Source organism: Odocoileus virginianus, chromosome 30, assembly GCF_023699985.2.
Source record: "Odocoileus virginianus isolate 20LAN1187 ecotype Illinois chromosome 30, Ovbor_1.2, whole genome shotgun sequence".
In the NCBI taxonomy this organism is placed as follows: Eukaryota; Metazoa; Chordata; class Mammalia; order Artiodactyla; family Cervidae; genus Odocoileus; species Odocoileus virginianus.
Genome location: NC_069703.1, coordinates 35,879,190 through 35,901,621, shown reverse-complemented (window position 1 = coordinate 35,901,621; position 22,432 = coordinate 35,879,190). Strand labels below are relative to the sequence as shown.

The 22,432-nt window shown below is 39.3% G+C and overlaps 1 protein-coding gene across 1 annotated transcript in view; it reads right to left on the bottom strand.

Annotated features, from left to right (window-relative positions):
* Positions 1-21,883, bottom strand: part of CLIC4 (chloride intracellular channel 4) — a 69,033-nt gene extending 47,150 nt beyond the window's left edge. Inside the window, exon 1 of the mRNA XM_070458451.1 lies at positions 21,468-21,883. Coding sequence (XP_070314552.1) covers positions 21,468-21,539 — 72 coding nt within the window. The 5' untranslated portion in view covers positions 21,540-21,883. The remainder of the gene's footprint in view (positions 1-21,467) is intronic.
* Positions 21,884-22,432: the final 549 nt, after the last annotated feature.

Genomic DNA, 22,432 nt, shown 5'->3' with positions numbered 1-22,432 from the left:
AAAAGTTGGCTTAAAGCTCAACATTCAGAAAACTAAGATCATGGCATCTGGTCCCATCACTTCATGGCAAATAGATGGGGAAACAGTGGAAACAGTGGCTGACTATTTTTGCGGGCTCCAAAATCACTGCAGATGGTGATTGCAGCCATGAAATTAAAAGACAGATACTCCTTGGAAGGAAAGTTATGACCAACCTAGATAGCATATTAAAAAGCAGAGACATTACTTTGTCAACAAAGGTCCGTCTAGTCAAGACTATGGTTTTTCCAGTAGTCATGTATGGATGTGAGAGTTGGACTATAAAGAAAGCTGAGCACTGAACAACTGATGCTTTTGAACCGTGGTGTTGGAGAAGACTCTTGAGAGTCCCTTGGACTGCAAGGAGATCCAACCAGTCCATCCTAAAGGAGATCAGTCCTAGATGTTCATTGGTAGGACTGATATTGAAGCTGAAACTCCAATACTTTGGCCACCTGATGCAAAGAGTTGACTCATTTGAAAAGACCCTGATGCTGGGAAAGATTAAGGGCAGGAGGAGAAGGGGATGACAGAGGATGTAATGGTTGGATGGCATCACTGACTCAATGGACATGGGTTTGGGTGGACTCTGGGAGTTGGTGATGGACAGGGAGGCCTGGCGTGCTGCAGTTCATGGGGTCGCAAAGAGTTGGACACGACTGAGCGACTGAACTGTAGTTCCCATAAGATCAACCCTCTGCACCCATAACAATGATAACATCGAGACAGAAATGATCACTTGGGGCGAACTACACTGCAGAATGAACAGAAGCAACATATGCTGGAGGGGAGCTGATACCCAGGAGGAAAATGCACTGGACAAGCTTCTCCAATTTTTATCTTTTAACCTTGTGCTATGCAGGGCAGCTAAAATTCCAATGAACAATTCACAGTCCTGCTGGCTTGAAGAAACGAAGAACACAGTTCAGTGATTCAGGGAAACCATCACCAATGGAAAATAACATTGAACATCACGAAAAAGAGAACTAGAGGGAGGGAGTCCTAAAATCTGCACAAGACTCTGTGTAGATCTCTGGCTGATCCCTGTCATATACATGCATAGGGCAGATTCCAAATAGGCCAGCTAAAAGAACTGAATTGAAATATCAGCTGCCTTCACTTCAAGAGACATTTGAGTTCAGCCGAGTAAACTATTAGCCTGAAAAAAAAAAAAAAAGAAGAAAAAAAATACTCTTCAGAAAATATAAGAAAATCCAAAGTTTCTACAATTTATTATTTACAATATCCAGAATATAATCCAAATGATTCCCTATAAAAACAGGAAAAAACATGAACCGTTCTCAAGAGAAAAAATCATCAAGGAGACACATGGTAAACTGATCCAGATGCTGCATTTTACAGACAAGGATTTTTTAAAAAAAATATTATTTATTTGGCTGCACCAAGTCTTAGGAGCAGCATGCTGTATCTTTGATCTTCATTGCAGCATGTGGAATCTTTAGCTGGGGCATACAGGATCTAGTTCTCTGATCAGGGAGCGCACCCAGGCCCTCTGCATTGGGAGCATGAAGTCTTAGACACTGGACCACCAGCAAAGTCCCTTGACAAGAATTTCTGAAGCTGTTATAACTATGTTCGAAGACAAAGGAAAATAAGCTCATGATAAAGAAAGGTGGAAAATTCTCAGTAGAGAAAGGAGACCACAAAAAAGAATAAAATGTAAATTCTAGAACTAAAAAACACAGTATCTGAAAAATTTTAAAAACCACAAGATGGGTTTAACAGTAGAAAAGAGAGAAAAGATGGAGAAGGCAACGGCATCCCATTCCAGTACTCTTGCCTGGGAAATCCCATGGACGGAGGAGCCTGGTGGGCTGCAGTCCATAAGGTCGATAAGAGTCAGACACGACTGAGCAACTTCACTTTCACGCATTGGAGAAGGAAATGGCAACCCACTCCAGTGTTCTTGCCTGGAGAATCCCAGGGACGGGGGAGCCTGGTGGGCTGCCGTCTATGGGGTTGCACAGAGTCGGACACGACTGAAGCGACTTAGCAGCAGCAGCAGCAGAGAGAAAAGAATCTACGAATGTGAAGATAGATGCAAGAAACTACTCAATCTGAAGAACAGAAGAAAACAAGTGAAAAAAACTAAGGGGACCTCAAAGACCTATGAAAATATCAAAAGGTCTATATGTTTAATTAGAATCTCAGAAAGAGAGGAAAGAAGGAGGCAAAAAAAATTTCAAGAAATAACAGCCAAAGTTTTCCCAAATTAAGACAAATTTAAAGATTCAAGAAGTTTAGCATCAAGCAGAAGTAACATAAAGAAAGCCACACCTAGGTAGATCATAATTAAAATGCTAGAAAATGAAAAAATAAAAAAAAGAAAATCCTAAAAGGAACCAGAATAAACATACACACTGCAAACAAAGGAATAATGATTTGAATGACGCCTGAATTCTCACCAGAAATAATGGAGGCCAGAAAACACAGAATTACATTTTTTAAATACTGAAATAAAAACAATAACAACAAAAACAACAAAAATCACCCCCAAACCTTACATCCAGGGAAAATATCTTGGAATGGAGGTGAATCAAGACATTTTCAGATAAGACTATATAGAATTTGAATGTTTGACATTTAAATGAGTTAATTTCAGGAACACAGAAAACTAAGTAATGTTTATTATATTAAGGCATGGTTATATTAGTTTTAAAAATAAACATTATCCCCTTTACAATTACAGATTCTCATTTTGGTCACATACAAAAAGTGTATCTCAAACTTTGTCACTGCCTAAGCCTTGTTCTCTTCACATCTTCTAACCAAAGATAAATTCACTAACTGTCAGAGTGCTCCTTTGCTTATCAGCTGAAGACAAATATGTTAGAGGTATGAGTGAAATTCTAATGCAAGTCAAAACCATTAAAGGTAGTTTAAAAATATACAGAAAGAATCCTAGGAGAGGAAGAAAACAGTTAAGTATTAAAAAAAATACTCCCTCCTCAGTCTGTGCTTACGGCAACTACCTAACTAAAGTAGGTAAGAGCTATTTCTCTTTATCAACATGTTCCAAGACCAAGCAATTTTAACTAGAAATTCCATCAAGCATTCAGCAGTAGAGTCAAAAGTTTCTTCCTTTGTAAAGAATTTACCCTAGAGTAGGAAATGGCAACCCACTCCAGTATTCTTACCTGGAAAACTCCACGGACAGAGGAGCCTGGCGGGCTACAGTCCATGGGGTTGCAAAGAGCTGGACACAACTGAGCACAAAGAATCTAAGAGATCACATTTTACATAAATAAAAGAAAATGAAGAATTCAGAGGATAAAAGATAGGTGAGGGTCTTTAAAAACAATTACATGATATGGTTATGCACAGAAAATTGGCTATAAAAATACACATTACAGCACGGGGTATTTTTTTCTTGGCCTACTTATTTATTTTTGCCTTTTTAAAAAATTGAAATACAGTTGATTTACAATTTTGTGTTAGTTTAAGGTATATACTCCCATGGAGAAGGAAATAGCAACCCACTTCAGTATTCTTGCCTGGAGAATTCTATGGACAAAAAAGCCTGGTGGGCTACAGTCCCTGGGGTGACAAAGAGTTGGACACAACTGAGTGACTGACTTTCACTTTCACTTTTCAAGGTACACAGCAAAGTAATTCAGTTTTGTATGTATATATTTCAGATTATTTTCTATTACAAGTTATTACAAGATATTGAATACAGTTCCCTGTGATGATACTGGTTTTAGTCACTAAGTCATGTCAACTCTTACAACCCCATAGACTATAGCCCACCAGGCTCTTCTGTCCATGAGATTCCCCAGGCAAGAATACTGGAGTAGGTTGCTATTTCCTTCTCCAGAGGATCTTCCTGACCCAGGGATCGAACCCAGGTCTCCTGCATTACGGGCAGATTCTCTATGATCTGAACCACCAGGGAAGACCATAGTTCCCTTTGCTATACAGTAAATCCTTGTTGCTTAGTTATTTTATATACAGTAGTGTACATATGTTTATTCCATACTCTACCCTTCCCTCTCCCCTTTGGTAACTAAATTTGTTTTCTATGTCTATGAATCTGTTTCTGCTTCATATATAGATTCATTGATTCTATTTTTTAGATTTTACATAAAGTGATAACATATAATATGTGTCTTTCTCTAACTTACCTCACTTAGTATGATAATCTCTAGGTCCATCCATGTTGCTAAAAATGGCAATATTTCATTCTTTTATATGGCTGAGTAATATTCCATTGTATGTATGTACCACATCTTCTTTATCCATTTATCTGTCAATGGACATTTAGGTTGCCTCCATGTCTTGGCTAGTGTAAATAGTGCTATTAGGGGTACATGTGTCTTTTCAAATTAGAGTTTTCATCTTTCTTAAATATATGCCCAGATGTAGGATTGATGGATCATATGGTAGATCGATTCTTAGTTTTTTAAGGAAACTCCATACTGTTTTCCATAGTGACTGTACCAATTTACAGCCCCACCAATAGTGTACAAGGGTTCCTTTTTCCCCACACCCTGTCCAGCATTTATTATTTGGAGACTTTTTGATGATAGCTGTCCTGACCAGTGTAAAGTGATACCTCACTGTAGTTCTGATGTGCATTTCTCTAATTACCAGAGATGCTAAGCACCTTTTCAAGAGCTCATTACACTACAGGATTGTTTAAGAGCTAAATTTTGGACCTCTAAATGACTAGGAACAGAGGATTAGTAGTGATAGTGAGCAATGCAAAACTGAAGTCATAAAAATGCTATAGAATATTTTACTATACAATATTGGCACACAATGAACACACGAAAGAATTAATCTTTCTCTGGTATTTTATTTCAGATTATCTATGTTTAAATTTTTCATTAAAATATATTACAAAATAAATTTTTCTTTTAAAACTATATATTCAACAACATATTGCAAGTGTGAAAAGTTACTTACCATTTTAATGCATGGGTGCCTTAAATACTATAGAGACAATATGTTCTTTTTGTACTACAGTCCTTTATTGTACTATAGTACAAGAACTATAAAAAAAAAAAGAACTATAGAACTAAGTTCTACAGGACTTAAAATAGTTCTATCTATTTTATTTTTTTTAGACACAACAAAATCTTCCCATTATCTTTCAGGTAGTTTATTTGAAAAATACAATATATTCTTTCTGGTCAAATAAGTTACTTCTGGAATACTTTTCACTTCTCTGGCAAACTGCCCCCATTATCACTGAGAAATTTTATTGGCTCCATTTATATCTGTTTTCTAATAAACTGCTTCCAATTATGAAAATTTAATTATCTGGACCTGATTTTGAAATCTCAGGTCTCAACTTTCTGTCTGGGCCTAAATACTCAAGACTAAGTCTACTTCAGGTACATAACATAAATCTGAGCTAGAGTGGTCATCATTTCTAAGAAACCACACCTGATTTACAGATGAAAACAACTTAAACCTGATCTTCCAGTTATATAATTTGAAGATTCTCACACTCTAAACCAATCTATTATTAAGTTTAGAATAACAGCTATCTATCTAGTGAACAGCTTAGTCATAAAACCCAAATTACAAGTCTCAAGTTCAATAACTGAATACTATTTTTATTTCTGGTATTTTACTATGAGGTAATATAGAATACAATACCAGAAATAGGCTTAATACTCTCTTATATGCTTCCATCCCCAGACTACACATACCAATTTGTCCCCAAACATTAATATATTTACTAAATTAATGAGTTACCTCCTGTGTAACAAGATTTGTGTTAGGCGATACAAAAGATGAAGAAAATAATCCTTGATCCCTGATCTCATGGAATTCACATTCTAACTGGAACAAAGATATGAAGAAAAATGACTCAATGACTGGCAGAATATGCAAATACACAAAGTGCTCCAGACAGATAGTAGAAAGGATTAGCTTCGCTGAGGGAGCAACAAAGTCAGAGACAGATTCACAAGATATTTCAACTTAAACCTTGGAGGGCACTGGTTTCATGAACTAAACCCCTTGAGGCACATTAAGATAAACTTTTTTACAGTTAGTTTGTATTTTAAAAGATTTATAATGACGATATGCCATAAAGGTAGATCATTCTTCTCTTCAGCCGCACCGTACAGTGCTAAGTGCCTGGATGTGTTGGCATGCTTGCAAAGGGCTCTGGGAAGAAGTATAACAGCTGACATTTATAAGAATTCTTTGGAGGGTCTTTTAAAAGTCCTCATTTGTGCTTTTGGCCAGAAACAGGAAATTTATTCCTCCATTCTGCTCTGCTACAGTATTTGTACTAACCAACTAATCAGAAGAATCCTGTTACCACTTGGCCACACTGAGATCTGACTTAAACCCAAGAAGATGCTAAGTAAAACACATTTCTTACACAAAACAAGAATCTAGCCGTGTAGTACAAATATGTGTAAAGAAGACTTAAGGGCGCAACTAAGTTTAAAACAACAACAACAACAACACAGAGATAGGAAAATAACACTAGGATCAAGAAACTAAAGAAACTAACATATTTACTACCACCCCTCAAAAAGAGGCATAAGCAGGAGTTCCCTGGTGACCTAGTGGTTAGGATTTTGGGCTTTCACTACCAGGGTTCAATCCTTGGTCAGGGAACAGAGTTCCAGCAAGCTGTGCAGTGCAGCCAAAAAAAAAAAAAAGCATAAGCAACCATTCCTTACAGACAAAGCAGAATTTATTTATGTTTGCTTAAAGAAAGATTCCTTATTAAAAAAAATTCAAGGGACATGGAAGGCAGACCATAGAACTAATAAGTTTGGTAACCTTTTAGTGAACCAAAAATCCAACAACAAGAACAAAATTTTAAAGAAAAAACCCAGATCCAAAAGCACTAACTGACGTCATTAGCTCTGCCTAAGAAACTTTACAGATGTGACTCCACTCCTGGATTACACATCTATATTCAGTTTATACCTAATATGGATAAAGTCCTGAACTAACAGCCATTTCCTCTCTCCACAAAAAGAAACTTCCTTGCTTTTTTCCTATCAACAATGAAAAGATTAGTGCAGGCTCCTCTGAAGGGAGAGGTTAAAAAAAAAACAACAGGAAAACTAACAATTTAGTAGGTGATTTTTGTTAAACTTGGGACTGTCTGAAACTTTTAAATTGGAAAACAATCCTTAAATCAAATATGTGATGTTCAAGTCAAGTTCCTCAACAAGATTATAAATAAACCCTTAAAGTACTTTTAAAAATACTAATTACCCAGGCCCCCAAAATGCAAAGAGATGAAGTAATGGAAAATTTACAGCTTCCTTCAAATTTAACCAAGAGAACTGGAAGCACCAAACTCTTTTAAAAACCATCTAAGTCCATGGGTTAGTGTTTTAGAAATATTCTTAAACATTCTCTGAATTCTTTTTTTTTTTATTTTTCAGGGTGACTGAAAATAGTGAATAGTGAAAACAAAACTTAGTTTAAAAATTCAAGTTTCAAACAGAGAAAAAGAATACAAACAAATAAAAAAGCTCTTAGTGGTTAAGAGGCAGCCTCTCTGAATTACAAAGACCCTGGTACAAATTTCAGTACTGCTACTTACCAGCCCTGTGACCATACACAAGAAATGAACTAAACCTCATTGTGTTAAACAGTATTGATAGTACTTATTTCTGAGTTTATATGAGGATTAAATTACTTAACACAGTTAAAGGGCTTGTTGGCACACTGCGCATGAACCACAGCAAGCACTCAATGCTATCTATCATCTTATGACTATTATTAGGAAAACAAAAACCTACTGTTCATTTTCATGTACCAGTGTACTCAATCTTGCATAGGAATAAATCAAGTAGTTTCAAGAAACTTATAATGTTATAAAATGAAGTATTTCAAAGTCACTTTATGATCCTTACACCATGCATCAATTATATTCATGCCAGTTTACCATAAAAATCAAGGAACAGTGAAATTTAGTAGCACAGGGAGCTAAATGGGAAAAAAAATTTTATATATATATAATATATAGGATTCCCTAGGGGCTCAGATGGTAAAGAATCTGCCTGCAATGCATGAAACCGAGGTTTGATCCCTCAGTCTGGAAGAACCTCTGGAGAAGGAAATGGCAACCCACTCCAGTATTCTTGCCTGGAGAATTCCAAGGACAGAGGAGCCTGGCAGGCTACTGTCCATGGGGTCGCAAAGAGTTGGACATGACTGAGCAACTAACACACACACACACACACACACACATATATACACACACGCATATACACCAAGATCCATAATTATAACACACTTTTGCAGAACCACTAGATCCTATATGATTTAGATTATGTCTCTTTATTTTTTTTCATGCTGTCACAAAAAGAAAAGAAAAAAAGAAAAAGAAGAAATAAAAAAATAAGAAAAACACTCTTGATAATAATGGACTCTCAGCTTTAGCTCCAAGTCCAGAAAGAGTTGCTGAGGCAGATGTTCTAAGATGGCAGAGTCCAACCTGACTCTCTGTGGTTACCTAGTAAGTGTCAACAGGATCATTGTTCACTGAAGTTAAATTCAGGAATAAGTTCAAAACTAACCTTTTTTTGTGCTAAACCTGGTCTTCTGATAAAGAACAGAAAATTCCCCACCTATGACAGCTTGGCAGATGCTTCTCATAGTAACATCCTGGTGGATGAAACCAGATACATTAAACATATAAAGTAACCACAGGCAGGCTTAACTCAGCATTCCCAAAGGTCCATGGGATAGTAAGCAAACAATAATGCTAACTGTGTCAGACATTAAATGCTTTTCTTATTTTAACTCTTAATTTTCACAAAACCCAGGAAGTAAACACTGTTACACAGTGGAGACACTCAGGCAGAAAGGTAGAACTAAGATTAAAACAGTCTACATGGCTTCAGAGCCTATGCTCTTAACCACTACCCTGTGGCAGCAACGTAACACAAAGAACCAGTCTTCCAAATGACACTTCAATTACCTTACTTGAAATATTAATCCTAATGATCTTCAACTCTGAAGTAGACTATTTCAGTGCCCATAGAGGGAATACAAATGATAATTCAAGTCAACAATGACTCCCTGACTCTGACTTTGGGATCTGGAATACCAAATACTACACAGAATAGAAAGAACTTTTGCAACCATCACTGAGGCAACACTACAATCTAGCACGGGGTCCCTGCTGAGTCATCAGGACAATGATAGCAACTCCTTACCCCAGCGGCTGTTAAACCACAAACTCGGGGCCAGAAAGCAGCCAAGGATTCTCCCTGCAATTTTTTATTTTGCCAGGAAAAAAGGTAACTGTTCATTTCAATCTAAAGTAACAATGATTTTGAGGTACTAAATCAAAACTGCAAATATGAACTGAGCCCTGTGATGTGCACTATACTCTCAGCCTATTTCTCTGGCTTCTCTATATGAAGATTTCTGTGAATTTAATAAGCATCTGCTTTTCCCCAGTAATGTGATTTTTTATTTCTTCTTTCCCCCTCCCAGTCTCCTCTGGAATCAACCCTGTTCAAGGGAAGAGGGGGGAAAAAAAACACAAAGCTTCTGTATATTTTTTCAGCAAATATTTTATTGAAGAAGAATCAAATGAGTTAATATACATAATGCAGTGAACAGTGGTGCCTGGCACAGAGAAAGCACCTCATAAATATTTATATTAGTTCAGTTAAGTATGAAATACTCTTCTACATTTCTATCTCATGCATTTGGAAAATGCAACAGGAAAATTAAGTCAGTGAGATTAAGCATCTGTTGCTTAAAATCTACAAATCAGATCTTCCTTGTAGTAAAAAGGCATCCCAGTCAGTGAATTATCATGATTCTCATGAGAACTATTTTCATCTCTAAGATGATGTTGTAAGTTTTCCTTCCTACATTAAAGCTCTTACCGCTGAACTTTTTTAAAAAGCCCTTCCCTTGACATGTATCCCCTTCTACCTACCAACCTGTCTCTCTGACACAGCCAAGGTTCTGGTTCGAGTTTGGCTTGACTTACTCATTGAGCCCACTCTCTCACTTCCTCTTCACTCTTCTAGCTCTGCGATAGCCTCCCCACCACCTCTTCATCAAAGCCGTTACTACTAAGGTTACCCATGACTTTCAGACTGATAAATCAAACAGAACATCCAACTTTTACTTGACACAACCAACTGCTCCCTCCTTCAAAATTTCTAGTTTCCTTGGTACCTTGCTCTTATCGCCTTCCTCTTCCCACTATTGCTTGATTGCAACTCCTCCTATTTCCCCTTTTCCAGATTCTTTATTACACAACCCTTCAGTCTTGTGAGCTCCCAGGAATTTGGTCCTGAGCATTTTTCCTACTCTTCACTCATTTACAGAATGATCTCACACACTTTAAACACCACATAAACAAATAAAGTACATACACACACACACACAAGTCCCAAATTTCCCTACCCTCCTGAGACTTCTTTCCGAGCATTGGGTCTGTACATCCAACTTTCTACTAGAAATGTCCGCTTGACATCTCAGTCATCTCAAACTCAACAAGTCAAAACCTGAACACTGCTCCTTCTCCTTCTCATGAAAGGGACCACTATCAACCAGTGATTCTACTAAGATGTCCTCGTCGTCTCACAGAACTCCTTCTTCAGCACTTTCTTATGTACTCCACTTCCAAAATTTATCTCAAATCCATTCTATTCTCTCCATCGCCATCCTAATTCAAGCCACCACCACCACCATCTTTGTCCATCACAACAACCTGCAAGTAGTGTTCCCTGTTTCCACTCTTGCCACAGAATGGCTAGACTACTCATCCTAAAACACAGATTAAATCATGACACTGCCATTTTACTAAGGATAAAACTCACAAGACACACAAGGACCTCCATGATGTGGCCTGTCTATTTCTCACTCTGCACCTCAGTCTTGTTCTCTCTATTCCAAACACAGTCTCAATTTGTTGAATACCTCCATTGAGTATTTCCAGCCTTTACATATGCCAGTTCCTCCAGCCTAGAATGATCTTCCTCTCATTCTTCCCCTAATTACTATTCATCCTACAAGTTGTTTACTCAGAGAAGCTCCCATTAAGCTTCCATCTAAACTGGTTTCCTGTCATTCTTTCTCAGAATCCCTGTTCTTGTCCTTAATGTAATTATATACCATGTCTGTGTATTTCTTTTACAGAAGCCTCTTTCACTAGACAACACGTTCTATGAGGTCTTAAAATATTCAAATTTAACATATCAAAAACAAAATTCCTGATCTCTCCATCAGAACTATCCCTTCCCAAAGCATTTCCCATCTTGGCTAATAGCAACTCCATCATTCTAGTTATAAAAAAAAAAAAAAAAAAATCTCAGTATCATCTTCGACTTCTCCTTCTCTCAAATTCCTCATCCAATCCATCAGGAAATCCTGTGACCTCCATCTTAGAAATATATCCAGAATTAGACTACTTCTTACCTTAGCCCAAGCCACCACCATTTCTTGCCTGAATTATAGACAGTCCACTACTTAGTCTCCTTGCTTCTGCCCTCACCCCCCTATTTGCTACTTTCTGCAGAGCTAAAGATTCTATTAAATGTCCTGTTAAATCAAAAAGAACACAGCTATCATTCTGTATACTCCTTACCCTACACTTCATTTTTCTTCACAGTACTTATCACTAGTAGACATCCATTTACTACATGCCTCCCTCAACTGAATATGAATGCCATAATGTTCTTTGGTATATCCAAGTCCATAGAACAGTATCACAGTTACTTGTTAAATGACTGATTGAGAAAATAACAAATATTATTGCAGCAGGCAGAAAGTGGAGGTAGGGGGAGAGGCTAGCATATTTCAGATGAAAGAAACAAGAGCAAAAATCTTCTATGAAGGCAGAGAAGTACAGGGCATGTTAAGGACCAATCTAGCTAGAACATAACATATCTGCAGCTGCAGTGGGGGGATAAGACTGAAAACACGTTGGGATCATGATCTGAAAGACTACAAATGCTAGATCATGGAGTTTGTATCTAATTCAATAAACAGCTAGAGAAAGCAGGATCCTTTTAAAATTTATGACTAAAGTATCAGTTTTATTTCAGGCAAAATCACAGAATATAACACAATTATTGAAGGAAAGGATGAAAGTTTCTTCAAACTAATAATATACAATACCTGGTAGATTCAGTAATACCAACTACCCTTCATCTGTTAGAATACAACATAAATATTTCACTCATCTCTTAAGTCAATTATGTCATTTAGGTTGCCACATAAATTGTGTCTTAAGACCTTAATTCAACTGGATTTTAAAAAGCACATGAGACAAAAAGTGACTGTATTATGTGGAAAATGACATCATCAAACACAGCTCATTTACTCACCCTCTGTCCATTAAACTGTTTTGCGAGTTCCTTGAAGACAAAGGAAACTGTTCTTATTCCTTTATCTTTCTAGCACTTGGTGCATGGAAAGTATTCAATGTTTGCTTCTATTATGATCCCTATAGTGTGCTTGATTGTTCCTAAACAAAGACTACATCTTATATCCTCCAACTATAAAATGGGCATACTGCAACCTACTATTAATAGATAGAACTTGAGGGGGAAAATACCTAAAAAAAAAAAAAAGACTTTTTAAAATGGATATCCCAAAGAGCACAGAGGAGGGCCTACCTTCAAACCATTTAAACAATATCTATACTAAGAGCAATTATACGTGTTGGCAGATTTCACAACATAAAAGCTTCCCTTCTTCCTGCAAAGATCAAACAGGGTCAATGTTCTTTTAGTGCCATTAGGAAAATAAATCCAAATTCAATCTGAGTTTCTCTGGTTAAACTTAAATGAAGTTAATTTTCTTTAAACCAACTCACTTAACTCAGTATATGTTACTTTAGATTGGGTTTTACTTTTCATTCTTCCAAGTATTCTGCATGAAGAACATTAAAACATTATACATAAACTGTCACCAATAATTCATGCAAGTTTCTGAATGAGATTAGAACATATAACAAAATAGCAACAGTAGTCATTTTAAGAAAAGAGAGACAAAAGTAATTTTATTTTATAATGCTTTTCTGTGTTTCCCAGGTTGTCTACAGTAAATAACTGTTGGTTTTATAACTAGAAAGAAACATTTGTTTTAGAAACATTTTTTTAAAAGCATAATATGTACATATGAATATACTAGGAAGCAGAAGAAAACTGACATTATTTTTCAAATTTAGGGCCAATATTTAAATTAAAACAGACTAAGGTTAGATACCACTGATGCTGAGTCCTTTTTTTTTAGATACCTTTGCAATCAAGGGTCCTGCTGAAAAGTAAAAATGTCAGTAAAGTCTGTTATTGATGGCTAGCGTTAGTTTTTACTTGATTTAATGCAGATCAACAAGCCCTCAATACCTATAAATCAAAAATTTAGATCCCTATGTTAACTAATATGGACTTCCCTGATAGCTCAGTTGGTAAAGAATCCACCTGCAATGCATGAGATCCCAGTTCAATTCCTGGGTCAGGAAGATCCGCTGGAGACAGGATAGGCTACCCACTCCAGTATTCTTGGGCTTCGTTTGTGGCTCAGCTGGTAAAGAATCTGCCTGCGCTGTGGGAGACCTGGGTTCAATCTCTGGGTTGGGAAGATCCCCTGGAAAAGGGGAAGGCTACCCACCCCAGTATTCTGGCCAGGAGAATTCCATGGACTGTATAGACCATGGGGTCACAAAGAGTCGAACACGACTAAGAGTCTTTCATTTCACATGTTAACTAATATATTCTGTAACCTACAGAATAAAATAATACAAAACTTCACACTCTTCATAAGTTTATACCTCTGCAAATTTTTCAGTTAAGTCTAGGGCATATGTATATTCAAGGCTAAAACTTCGTTTAAGTCTCTCTTCTTTTCTTTCAATTAGTCTATGTAGTCTGGCTCATAGCTACCACTCTTCCATTTTCCTAAATAGCACAGCAGACTAATTGGGTTGTCTTTAGCTTTAAATGAACTTTCACTCTAGCAATCTACCACCTGGTCTCTACCTCCATAATAAAGCAATAGGTTGTTAACTAAGGAAACATACACAGAACTCACATATTCTTAAAAGTTCTTAATTACTTCAACTTTCAGCTAATTGCTTTTGTAGTCTCTAATATTTATTCAGATTCTCCATTTTCCTTCTCTCACACATAAAAATAAATAGCTATGCTACATGATGGTAAAATTTAATACTTAAATTATTACAGATGATTGATATTTTTACAATTCTGTTATAATGAAAACTTAATTATTTCCATAAAAATAAATTATTTCACCTGTAAAGTTGGAAGTAATAATTTTATTACAAAAAAAGTAAGAAACTATTACACCTCTTGCCCAGAGTCATACTGTATTTCAGCTCTAAGCAAAGCAGCAAAAAAAAAAAAAAAAAATCTATAAAACAAAATATATCTCTGAGGGTCAATACCTGGCCCTGATTCTAATTTACTACCTCTTCAAAATATTAAAATACCCCTAGACCATCTTTGGTACACCTTTCAAATATAGTCTCATTCATCTACATTAAGTTGTTATTTTCATCAATTTATACTAATATAGTTTCCTGGTTTTATATTTTAAATAAAGGAAAATAACAAATCAAATAAGACTAACTGATATTCTGTATACCATTTCTTGGTACTGAGTACCGAGGGATAAAGTCAAGTTACCAAAAAGACAAAAGGATTAAAACTTCTAAAAGAATTCACAAACTGATCTCTGAATTAAATTTAGATTTCTAGTAAATCAAACTTGGACAGTTTGCATTCATGACCTTACTGTTACTTTCCTTCAGAAACTCCCTTTCCATTTTCTACAAAAACCTATACAGTGGGCAAACCCATCCTAACTTACTCCCCTACTTGATTGAAATCTGCCTTAATCACACTCTTCAGCCTGGCTAACAAATTTCCCTTTTACGGACTCACTAATTCCCTAGTCAGGAGACATAAGAACACTGAGGTTCCACACTGCCAATGAAACAGGAAATGGGAAAGTCTTGCTCACCATCATTTTACTGGCTTTCAGGCATCTCTGTAAGCACCCTTCCAAACCAACTCTAACTTAGAGTTTAGTTAACTTAGTCAGTTTAGTGACAGCCAGGTCCTCGGCATTGCTCTTTCCTATTATTATTCATACCATTAGACTTTTTTTAATTGACATACAGTTGACTTAGAATGTTGTGTTTCAGGTGTACAGTTATACACACACAGTCTCTTTCTCAGATTCTTTTTCTTTATGGGTGTTACAAAATATTGAGTATAGGTCCCTGTGCTATAGAGTAGATCCTTGTTGGTTATCTACTTTATATATAGTAGTGTGTATGTGTTAACCTCTAACTCATAATTTATCCCTCCCACCAATCTCCTTCCTTCATGTTAGACTTTTCATGTTTTCAGTCACCTTGTCTCAGAATCCTCCCATCTGTTACCCATTTGGGGTTCCTTTCTCTCAGAATTTTACATTTAATCAAGTTATCACCTTGGCCTTTGCCAAGAACTGCACTGTTAAGTCTTCAGGAACAGCTCAGACAAAACATAATAAAACAGAGTTGCCATTAACTTCACATTTTTACATTCATTTCTATCTCCTGAATTTTCCCCTCTAAAAACCTCAAATGTCAAAGCAATTCATCCAAGGTAACACTGTCTTGATGTTGGGTTAGTTTTTGTTCAGTTATTAAAACAAAGTTCTCAGCATCACTGCCTATAGAAAATTAATTTCATTTGTCTGTGTTTAAAAAGCCTGCCCTCAAAACAAAACATAAAGAACTCCCACATTATACAATAAAAAAAAAAAAGATAGCTGCGAGCCTGCCCATAATCCATTTGCACCTCTCCAAATGCAGATGAGAAGCTGATGAATAGACAGCAATCAAAAAAGTAGAGAAGTATTGGGAAAACAATGAGACTCAAACTTAGGTTTTGAAAGTCTCATTCTCAACTTTTAAATAACTTGTCTCCCTGGCACTATGAGTTTGGAACATTGCTGGTTCCTTCTTCTTCTGAAAGTATCATCTATCTACTGTTTCCTGCATAATGAGTTTACAAGTGATGTCAAAACTAACATTCCCACGGCTTCCCTGGTGGCTCAGTGGTAAAGAATCCACCTGTCAATGCAGGAGACTTGGGTTGGTCCAAGGTCGATCCCACATGATGCAGAGCAATTAAGTCCCTATCCCACGACTATTGAGCCTGTGCTCTTGAGGATGGGAGTTGCAACTACTGAAGCCTGCATGTACTAGAACCTGTGCTCTGCAACAAGAGAAGCCTTCACCGAAATAAGAAGTTCGCAAACAGCAACAAGAGAAAAGCCCTCGCAGTAGCAAAGATCTAGCACAGCCAAAATAAATAAATAAAATTATAAAACACACACACACACACACACACACCCCCCTAACATTCCCATTTTTGGCTATTCCCAATTCCCTTACGATAGCTATTTTTTCAAAGTCAAGTCAAAGCTTACTTCTCTGCCTTTACCCATCTGTCCTGGCCCAGCTTAATGTGAACCACAGTTGACTCGTTAAGCATGTACTACCCTGTATTGTTGTTTTCTTTTCAATAAATTTATAAACCTAAAAATAGAAAATGTTTAATAATTTCTTATATTTCCCATAACACCTAACTCAGTTTTAGTCACTTACTTCTTTCCAATAAATGCTTTAAATCACAGATAACAAATGGAAGTGACTTTAGGGATCATCTAGGTCAAACTTTTCTTCTATATCTTTCTTATATGAATTAATACTCAACAATCAGAATGCCACCATATACTTTTTAGAACAATGGTTCCTAATTCCCAGAAAAAGAGATTCATATAGAATTTTAGATGTAATTTTAGGGATTTACAAAATCCCCTGAATCCAATTAATGAAGCTCGTACTTATGAATAATACACTATTGGGAATTTCCTGGAAATCCAGTGGTTAGGACTCTACTTTCACTGACGATGGCCTGGGTTTAATCCCTGGTGGGAAATAAGATCCTACAAAGCCACACAACACAGCCAAAAAAAGAAGAAAAATATATTATCAAGAACAAAAATAGGTGTCCACTGTTCTACTGTGTGCCAAGCACTATTCCTAATACTTTACATAGGAAGATATATGGCTGGATCATATTTCCCAGCATTCCTTGCAGTTAGATGAAATGATGTGATTATAGTTCTCCCCAGTGGAGAATGAAAGGAAGTGACAGGTAGAAGTTCTAGGCTGGTGCCCTTATGATGAGCCTCCTCCATACTCTTCACCAACTGCTGCAACCAGGATTTCTCAGTTACCAGCTCGGCCAACTGAGAGGACAATGCCATGGGGGCTGGTGGGAAAAGAAGCTGAAAAGTGCTTTGATCCCTAAATGACTCTAAGGAGGAAAGCCGTCAACATTGAGAACACCCTGCCTGGGTTGCCAGGTGAGAAAGGAAATTAACTTCCATTTTGTTTGAACCACTGTTTGGGGTAGATAACAGTACTTATTACAGAAGCTTAGATTACCGTAATTAATACACATAGATCACCAATTAATCCCCTCAGCAGCCCCATAAAATTGTGCTGTTATCATCATCTCAATATTAGAGGTCAAGAAACTGAGGTACTAAGAACTTAAGAAACTTCCCTGACACACTTCTAGAAGCCAGATTCAAGCCATGCAGTCTGGCTCCAAGCAGTCAGGGTTCACGCACATTAAAAATTCTGCCAAATACCTCAAAAGAAACAATCATTCTTGTGTGTTAAGCCACTCTGCACCAGATTAACTTTTTACACCACTCCAATTCTAGCAGTTTAGGAATGACAGCCAATAGTGAGTGTCCCAGTTCAAAATGGCAACACCAACGACTTTACATTCCAGCCAATAAAAGTAAATTCTGCAAAGGGAATCCTCCTCCCCAAGATCAGGAACACCATCACATCATACCAAAGATTCTAGCACGGGGTGGGGCCAGAGGGCAGCAGGGGAATCAATAGGAGTTAGGGATATAGAAGCAAAGGAAAAATCCAAAGATTCAGACTCTTCTCAACTTCTCTCATTTTGTTGTTCAACACAGTATTTACTTTTACCGCATACAGAAATCTGGGTTTTCAAATTTTGAATGTAACAAAAAAGAAATACTGGTGGAAAATATATGGCAGATACATGAACATACTATAAGTACCAAAAATGGAAGGTAAAATAGATAAAACCACACAGTTTTGGAGGCTGGAGGGTAAGCAAAGTTGAACAAATGAAGGACTGAGGTTTGGGACACAGACCATCAGGATCTAAAAAGTAAGTAGCCCTCAATTCCAAAGCATGTCAAACACATATCGACACCAAAATGCTCAGAAAGGAAACAATCTCATTCCAACTATTTGGTACCATCCTAGGTACTCACTCAGAACAATACACAGACCTTACCATCAAGAAACTTATTGCCTTTCAAGTAGGGAAGATGTATATACAAATAAGTGTATACAAAATGACACACTACTAGCATTTATTTACTTATTTATTTACTTCCAGTATCTTAGAACTAGGCATTGTTCTAAGCTTATTATCACCATATCTATTAACTAATTTAATCCCATGAGGTTGGTCTAATAATATCTCACCTATGCAGATGAGCCATAGAGAGGTTTAAGCAATGTGTCTGGGACTCACAATTATTAAGTGGACAAATTGGATTAGAAGCCTGGCAGAAGATAAGAGAGTTTATGACCTTGCTAAAGGGCTTGAAATTCACCCTACTAATCAGTGGTCCCCAAGTAGGACTAGTGTATCAAAATCCATACCAGGCCCCTTACAGTAGGAAAAAGAGGGCATCCTAACTCTTGAGGATGACTGCCTTTGTAGGCCTCTTTCACTGTTGGGAGGGTACCCCCCATCCTGTACATGCTGGGGTAAACAAACAAAAATGGAGCACTGCTGTTATACAGGCAATGAGAATTCACTGGGCTCATGAACAGACAACTCCAAAAACACCACTCACAAGGGGAAAAAAATGTAGCAGTGAGTCTAGTCACACTAGCTCGTAAGGTCCTAGCCTATTTCCATAAAATTTAATGCTACCTAAACAGGTAGCATGTTTATATTCACTTCCTTTAGGTGTAGGTAACAGTTTCCTGCTACAAACTCAGATGTTTAATACACCGCACTGGACAACCAGTCACCACCCCTTTGCTGCTCTCAAAATAATTTTATTTACAAGAGTATTTTCCCCATTGGCATTTCCCACCCATAGATTTTGGTAATCAAGAATACTCTTTACCACAACTTACCTGTCCCCTTTTCCCTCTTTGAAACAGCTATCCTGATTTATATCAGTACAAAGTTTTGCCTATGCAGAATCATGGGGCAGCAGAAAACATTTCACCTCTTACTTCATAAAGAGGAAAACAAGTCTCAGAGAGGGAAAATAACCTGCCCAGGTTAAACTAGCCAGTGAACACAGAACTATGACTTGAACCTGGTTCTTTGCCACCAAGCCCAGTGACAGAGGCTTACAACTATTGATAAGCAGGATGCTTTTAAATAGCTCACAAACATTTATTTTGATAGTTATGCACATAAGAAATACAATCACCACACCTAATCCAGTTTCACAAGCATTATTGCTTAGGGCAGTGTGTTTATGCTTTTTAAAAATTGAGCTGGATTTAGTAAGTAAGACCAATTCAAGAAATATACAGAAAATTAAGAAGGGATGTATACAAGTGACTCAAGTCTTGGAAACAAGGCACCACATCTCTCTCCTAACTGAAGAGTTAAATTAATAGCAATAGGGAATTAAGCACTGATCTCCTTGCCTGTAATTCATATCCTTTATTTCTTTTTCTTGTCTTATTGTATTGGCTAGACCTCCAGTACAATGCTGAAAGGCCACTACTGATAGCACCTTTATCTGACTGTAAATTTAATGATACTTCTAAAGTAAGGTTTAAGTAACTTTTTTTTTAGGTTTTCAGTAGATACACTGTTTTTGAATTTATGGAAATTCCTTCCTATTCCTTGGCTCAGTGAAATTTTTTGAATACTTCTCTCTGACCCACCCCTCTCCCTTCTCCATGCTGCCTTCCAGGCCTCTTCCTTTTTCTTATTTCAGATTTCTTCCTACATTCTCTGCATCTCAAATTACTATATTTGCCACTATAAATAACTGAGACTCTTTGAAGATACTCTGCGGGTTCTATACCAGTCCGCTGTTTCAGTTCCCTGAATCAAACTGCTTCTAAAACTGATAACTGAAAGAAATCTTAAAACACTGTTCCCATCATTTGCAGAGCATTTCTTCCTTCCATGTCTCAAACACACCCCCAAATGCCTTCTGTACTTTAGAAGAAAAACTCAGGAAATGAACAAAATTGTTCTGGATTTCTGTTAAATTCTCCAACTAAGAGCTTAAATCTGAGAGCTGGCTTAAGTAAGTGACTAAGAAAGAAAATCTCGAGGGTTTTAAAGAAGTTTTGAGAGAGGCAGTTGGATCCAGATGTTCATAACTTCTATCTTTCTCCTTTGCAAAAACGAAAAATACTGAAGAAAAAAGTAAAGGGCTAGAGGTAGTACTTGTCAACAAACATGGTAGTTCCAAGATATAAAAACTGAAGAGACAAGAAGGGGGGAAAAAAATCAACCCTTTAAAGCCCAAACAAGTTACGAATTCTTTCCTCATCAGTTTTTCTTTCAAAACAAAAGGGCACATAATCTTTCCCGAGGCAGCAACACCGAGGGGAGCAGCCAAAATGTTGCATCATACAAAACACTCGCGCTTGAGAAACAAGAAACCAGATGGTGGTAAAATACCTAAGACAGGAAAACCCAAGTTGGGAATCTCGGTCTTTTCCGGAGGCCCAGGAATGTCTGCTCTTTTTAAAATATTTTTTCAGATGGAATCGAAAGTTAAAGTTACAGTTTTCCACAGCCGGGAGTGACACGCTCTTTCAGAAAGTATTCAAGCAAGTTCAGCTCACGACAGCGCTGAGGCTTCGCCTCCCGGGCTGGGAGTGGACTTGGATAGAAAGCCGAGGGCTGAGGTGGGGTGGGGTCGGGCGCCCCGGCGGTGGCTTGGGGAGAGGGGGGTGACAGGACCCACCCCCCGCCCCGGTCCCAGGAATTGGGGCCTCCGGGGCCCCGGGGTGGCGGCGCGGGTGGAGGGAGAAGCTCGCCCCACCCGGACGCGGGACGATGGTGAGGCATCCGCCGGGGTCCCCGCGGCTGGAGGCGGTGCCCGCCCTCCCTCTCCGCCCCGCAGTGCTGGCTTTCTGGGATCCCGGTCCCACCCCGGCTCCCTCGACCGGCCTCGGCGGCGGGAAGGCGCGGGTGGGCCCAAGACAATGGGCCGGGGGCGCGGGAGCAAACCTCCCCTCCAGCCCGCTTGCCCTGCGCCGCGTGGGGGCGCCGCGGCTGAGAAGCGCCCAAGGGCCGCCGCCCCCTGCGGCCCGGCGGGCGCAGGGCGGGGTGGGGGGTGGGGGGCGGTGTCGGCTCTGGGAGGACGGGACGGCGGCGAGCGCTCACCTTGACGAAAAGCTCGATGATGGGCTCTTTGTCTTCCTCCTTCAACCCGTTCAGCGGCATCGACAACGCCATGGCCGGTTCGGCTGGACTCCGCGGACGGCGGCGGCGGCTGTTTCTGCTCCGGGACTGCTCTGGCTACGGGCTCCCGCCGCGCTGCAGCACCCTGGGCTGTCCTGGCGTCTAGCTCGCCTCAGCCTCCGTGCCTCAGGCTCGTCTCCTCAGCACCGCCCCACGCCCCGCGCGCGCGACTCTGAGGCGGCCGCAGCCCCGGCCCCTTCAAGTCGCGGAGGCGGGGCGCCGGGGGCGGGGCCTCGGCTGGGGGCGGGGCTGGCGTCTCAGGACTCTCCAGTGGAAAAGTGAGGGGCCGGGGCTCGGGGGCGTGGCCTCGGCCAAATGGGTGTTGAGGTGGGGCGGGGGGTTGGCGGCAGAAGGATGGCTCTGGCCCCTGGAGGCTGTTGAGGCGGCTTGACCTCGGCTCAGGGGCGTGGCGCCGGTGGGGACCAAGAGAAGTCTGGGCTTGGGCGAGCGGAGGGCGGGACTCCGAGCCTCGCCTCCCGAGGTGGGGCGGAGGGGAAGGTCCCCCGGGGACCAGCGCCTGACACCGCCTCCCGCCGAAGCGCGGGCGCGTCCTCGCAGCTGCTACTGGCGCTGCGCCAGGTGACCTCAGCCTTCGGCCGGCCTGGAGAAGTGAGAAGGCATCTCCCGCCCTCTCCCGTCTGCTGCAGCCCCCCAGCACTCGTCGCCCTTTCCCTCGGCAGTCGCCTCCCCCCAACACCCTCAATTAGGCAGAGCTCCCTTCTGCCTCTTCGGAGAAAGTTTTCATCCCCTTAGAAGCACTGTTTTATCCTTCCTCTCTGACTTCTCCGTTTTCCCTTTTGACTCTCCCGTCACTTCTGTCTTGGGAGCCAGCGTATTAACAAATATTTATAAGGCCCTACAGTGTGCCTACCCCCACCGCCCGCAGT